General features: G+C 46.8%; 1 protein-coding gene across 1 annotated transcript in view; it reads left to right on the top strand.

Moving 5' to 3' along the window:
• The window catches only part of LOC103210287 (melanoma-associated antigen B4-like), a 7,493-nt gene that overhangs the window by 1,237 nt on the left and 524 nt on the right, over positions 1–5,732 (top strand). Inside the window, exon 2 of the mRNA XM_007956210.2 lies at positions 3,341–3,361. Within this exon, the coding sequence (XP_007954401.2) occupies positions 3,341–3,361 (21 nt within the window). The remainder of the gene's footprint in view (positions 1–3,340; positions 3,362–5,732) is intronic.

Raw genomic sequence — 5,732 nt, forward strand, 5'->3', positions numbered from 1 at the left:
TATTATTTTTTTTTAGTGTAATATTTTGATTTATAATCCAAGTTTATGAATGTCATGGATCACTTGTTTATTGTTGCTTTCATGAATTAACGAAAGAATTTTGATATTCTAAAAAAACAAATAGAACATCCTGAAATTTATGTTCTGATCCAAAAAAGGTAACATGTATTAGAATATGGGTTTTCTTGGAAATGTGAATGATTCCCATAGAAGAATACTTGGGATAAAGAAAAGAAAAACATTTCAGTACATTTTGTTAAATCTTAGTGTGCTTATTTTCTTGTAATACATATTTTTGGAAATGAAAAGATACATACCTGGATTTACCTGGATTCAAGGATGTAGAAATTAAAGTGTCACAAATTAGACACTTTGTTCACTGTTTATTTTATAACTCAAATATTAACTGAGCATCTGGTAGTTGGTGGGCTTCAAGCTATTACTGGAAATGCTTTATAAGGAGCCCAATCCCATGGTCATACATGTTACAGTTGAAAAGCAGCTATCAGATAAGGAATCAGTGAGATGTGCTTTAAGGCGTAAATTAACAAGTGAAAAGGAGTGAGGAGGGGAGGTCTAGGTGAGAGCAGTCAGTGTAAAGGTATGAATCAGGGCAGTGTGAGGTTTTGGGAAATTCCAAGTGCCTGAGGGGGAAGCCATTTAAAGTTAGGCTGCATGGGGTGCTTAACAATAGTGGGTGGAAGTTGGGGTAAAGTGAGGACAATTAATGAGGCTGTGATAGGGGTGCTCTGGGGCAGACACTCCCATCATGGGGGGGGAGATTAAACCTGGAATGGAGACTGGGTCTTAACAGAGACTCTTGGATTGTAGGTAAACCAGAGAGGAATGCGACCTGAGACAGATTTGGAAGTGTCCTGTGCTCTTGTCCCAGTGCACTTGAACACATGCACTGCCTGGGTGTTTTATTTACACCATTTCCAGGAAGTGTCTGAGAAGTAGGGTGATACTCCACTGAGCTAAGATGTGAGGAAGCCACTGTTACAGACCTTTGTTTTGGGCTGAGAGAGCCAGAGCCCACTCCATTCAAAGGATGTTAGAATTAGGATTTCCTGCGTGTCCTGAGGCAAAATCCAAGTGAAGACCAGATTTTTGATAGTAGTGACATGAATGAAAATAGGGGTGAGTAAGATGGAAAGGCAGCTGAGAGGAGGGATTGTTGGCACTGACGATCCTAGAAGCCTTGTGTTAGATCCAACTGGGGAATTTGAGCTCTGGTAGCTTAGTGCCTAAGGCACTTGACTGCTAACCAGAAGACTGGTGGTTCAAACCCACCAGCCGCTCCTCGGAAGGAAGGTTGGCAATCTACTTCCATGGTGATACTGCCTCAGAAACCCAAGGAGGGGTCACTCTGAGTTGAGTCCAATTCGACAGCACATATCAACAACAACAATGCCAAATACTAACTACTTTTCCTTCCTAAGCAGTATTTTGGCTCATTTCATTTTCTTTTTTTCTGAATCACTGCATATTCTCCCACAAATCTTGGATTTAAAGAAAAAAAAAGAGCTGAGTGGTATCACCTGGGGCCAATACTATCACAGTAATAACTTCCATTCATTAAGGACCCAAAACATCCCAGGCACCCTACCAGGTACTTTTAATGTATTACAGACATTCCAAATGTTCTACAGACTAGGGTTCTCAGAGTTACTTTGTCAATGAAGAATTTCCAATTTTTGCATTTTCACAGCTCTACTAAGTGACAGGGCTACACAAGACCCATGATCTGAATCTGTCTGGAGCCCACAGTGTTCCACTCATACAGCCTGAGGTAGATCTTGTGTCTCTTAATTCACTTTACAGCTCACTTCCACAAAATATATCTAGGGATGAAAAGAGAAATTTTGTGCCAGTGTACAGGATTAGAATACAGAGCCATAGCAATGAGCATAAGCAATCAAATGAGTAACGAAGGAAGGTAATATTTGGGGACATTATGATCATGTACATGTGCAAGGTCTGATAACCTTAAAGCATTTGATACTCACAAACTCATCTTGGATGGCTCCTTTCCTATACAAAGGAACATTTTAGGACAGAAGACAAACAGATGCCAGGTCTGGTGGAGGAAGTGATAGAATAGATCAGTGTGTATTTACTAAGCCAGCCACCACCTATCCTGGACCTCCAGTCTTGTGCTGCAGCATCTCCATCTCACATCCAAGATGTATGAGAAGGGGGAGTAGTTCTGGTACTTCTATAGAGGGAACAGACTAGGACCTAACAGCAGTGCAAGTGAAGACGTTGGGTCTTTGGAGGTGACCCTCACCAACAGAAAGACCTTTCAGAGTTCAGGTCCTGTTTGAGCCAGTGGAGGCACCAGGTAGAACTATTGGCCTGAAGTGACCCCTCATTTCCACACAGAAGGTATGGGACAGGGAAAGCCTTGATCTAATGCAAGCAGCCCCAGTTCTGTTAAGGGAGGAGTGTTGTCCCAGACTGTAGCCAGGTGTCAGAAGGAAGGTTGGGCAATCTACTTCCATAGTGATAGCACCTCAGAAACCCAAGGAGGGGTCCCACTTCATGGCAGTGCAATTTTTTTTTTTTTTTTTTTTGGTAGGAAGGTGTGAGCCCTGAGTGCTAATCGGGGGAAGGAACTAACCACCAAAGAGGCTTTACCCAGAGCACTGACCCAGTCACCACCCTGTGAGACTGCAGGCAGGGTAGCCATGCAGCATGCCCTGAGCTCCCCCTTTGAGCACCTCTGCGAGGTGTCAGTCTAGTTCTGAGCCTGTTCCTGAGGTCTGTATAGGCAGGAACCACAGGCTCTGATACGTATCAATGTGAGGTCCCTGAGTGACCACTAAGTGACCATTGAATCCAAAACAGTGGGTTTCCAAGAGCTCTGCCCCACCTCCAATGATGGTTCTTAGAGGCTCCCAAACAGCCTTGCCCCTTTGACGCCCACAAGAAACCTTGGTGAGATGTGACATAGTCTGCAAGCCGGCCTTTTGCTACAGAAGTGAAGTAAACGTGCGGTCTCCACTTTGAGCACCACGATCTCTTAACATTGCAGCAGAGTCCCAGGACTGCTCAGGATTCAAGGTGAGGACCCTGAATGTCGACTGAGGGGACCACCTAACCCAGAATACAGGAGACAATACAAAGTCTCAGCCCTTCCTCCAGACTCAGAGCCCTCAGGCTGAGTTCAGCTTGCAAAGTCTCTGGGACAGAAAGGCCTTGTTTTAAAGGGGCAGCCCCATTTCTGAAGAGGCAGGCGACCTAGACCCCAATTGGAAGCTAAGGGAGGTCCCTTATTGCTTAAGAGGAGGCCTCTGGGCAAGAGAGGGATCGCCTACAGCACACCCCTGCTCTCAGCACCAGAAGCCCCCAGCCAGTGGTAGCCAGATGTGCAGTGCCCAGACACCCCTGTAGAAAGGCGAGGGTCTTACTCTAAAACACAGAACCCTACCCCTGCTTTCAGGTGGACTCAGGGTAGGAGAGGGAGGAATTCTAATCCCTGCCTGAAGGCAAGGCCTGAAGCCTTGGTAAGGAACCAAGGTACCATCTAACTGGGAACTGTGGTGTCTCTTAGCCTAACCGCACACACCTATTGTTCCTCAATCAGCGTTCACATGGTGTGGCTCACTCTGATATCCAAGTCTGAGGTCTCAGGAAAGGACAGTCTTTTGTCAACAGAGAGGTGAATCATAGAAATGGTACAGGGTCATGGCATGATTGAGGTACTGAGGACCACTAAACCCTAATGAGGAGAGTTGCATTAAACCTTGTTATTGCCATTAGCCCTGGGAGCCTAGGACAAATCTGGGAGGTTAAGTGAAATCCTTGGTTTAAGACTGGCTGTCCCAATTCAAGGAGCTCTGGTGGTGTGTTTGGTTTTGGTCCCCAATCAGAAGAGAGAACCAAGTGGGACACAAGGAACTAATCTTGAAAAGAGATAGAAGGAATTAGCCCCTTTTGAAGAGAAGTGACAGCCCAAAATCCCCCTTCTGCAGTTGGCCTGGGGAAACCATGGTGAGAGTGGCAAACATAGATGCCCGCTAGTTGGTTCCTGGGGGCAGGTAGTCTCAGGGATGTGAAGTCCTCACATTAATGGGGATGCCTGTTCAACAGAGGCAGGAGACTTAGTCTATAAGAGAAGTCGAAGTGAGGACTCTGAGTTATGATGAGGTGACTGCTCTTCGACACAAGGGGGAACCATAAAGCCTCACTTTTGTTTCCAGGCCTGGGTAACCTGGGCATGCTGATATAGTGAATCACACTCATGTTCTCCCTAGGCATCTCAGCTAGTTGAGGTACCACATCAAAGTGGGCATCCTCAGGTATTCAGGAAGAAGAATTTCAGGGCTTACCAATAGTCAAGGTGAGGACCTTGAGGACTGAGGGAATCACCCTAACGGGAGTCAATGCAGAATCCTACCATTACTGCCAGCCTTTGGAAACCACAGGCATATATACCCAGATTAAAAAAACAAACCAAATTCACTGCCATCAAGTCAGATCCCACTCATAGCAAACCCTCCGTGGGTTTCTGAGGAAGTATAACTATGGAAGTAGATTGCCCAATCTTCCTTCCAAGGAGTGGCTGGTGGGTTTGAACCGCCAGCCTTCTAGTTAGCAGTCAAATGCCTTAGGCACTGTAAGACATCTCTGGACACTGAGGGTCTTGGGATAAGCAGATAGAACTTATCTAAGACAGAGAGGACTTCCAAGTTGTTACAGAATCAAGAAGAGGACTCTGGAGGAGTACAGAGACCTGCAAGGAACCCAGGACAGAACAGTCCCACTTTCCTGTCATCACTGAGATACCCTCCAAGAGGTGAGAGCTAAGCTGCTTCTTAAACTCAGCCAAGGCACCCAAGGGGCTTTGAGGTATCAAGTTTAGGGAAGCACAGGGAATAAGGCCCAAACCCTCCCAACTGTTGATCCGATGGCCCTGAAAGTGAACTTAGTAGACTCCCTACTACCCCAGTAGAGAGGGTCCCCTCTGCCAGGCCCTGCTGGCAACTGCAAATTAAGCCTCACCCTAAGTTCCTCCACATGTTTCTCAGGACAGGCTGACCACATCTGAAGCCTTCTGTGTTCCTAGAACAGTACCCTCCAAGAATCCTGCTTAGGCAGCCATTGTTAAAGCCAAAGAGGCATCTCCCTGCTGAAGAGGCTCACAGTCTCTACACCTTACTTTTCCAATGGGCTCGCATCACCTGTCCTGCTCCCACATTCCTGCCTGCTCTCCGTGACCAAAGTCATCATGCCTCGTGGTCAGAAGAGTAAGCTCTGTGCCTATGAAAAACATCACCAGGCCCGAGGTGAGTACCGACTTGAGGGCCAAGGTGACACTCATGATCCTGAGGGTGCTCAGGCCACTACAGAAGAGGAGAAAGGGTCTCCCCGCTCCTCCTCTCCTCCTTTTGGGAGTTCTCCCCAGAACTGCCCTGCTGCTGGCTTTCCCCAGGGGCCTGAGAGAGTCCCATCCACCACCACTGATGCTGCCTGTGTGTGCTGCATAAAAGTCGCTATAGGTGCAGAGGGCCAAGAGGAGGGAAGAGCAAGTTCCTCTCAGGCCCCACCCCGCACTGAGAGCTCTCAAAGAGATCCTCTCCGCAGGAGTGTGTGCAGGTTGTTGGACTTTCTGCTGGAGAAGTATAAAACCAAAGAGCCCATTTCCAAGGCAGAAATGATAAAGATCATCAACAAAAAGTTCAAGGAGCAATTCCATGAGATCCTGAAGAGAGCCTCGGAGCACCTTG

This window comes from Orycteropus afer, unplaced genomic scaffold, assembly GCF_000298275.1.
Source record: "Orycteropus afer afer isolate SDZICR_OR568_19922 unplaced genomic scaffold, OryAfe1.0 scaffold00583, whole genome shotgun sequence".
Classification (NCBI taxonomy): Eukaryota; Metazoa; Chordata; class Mammalia; order Tubulidentata; family Orycteropodidae; genus Orycteropus; species Orycteropus afer.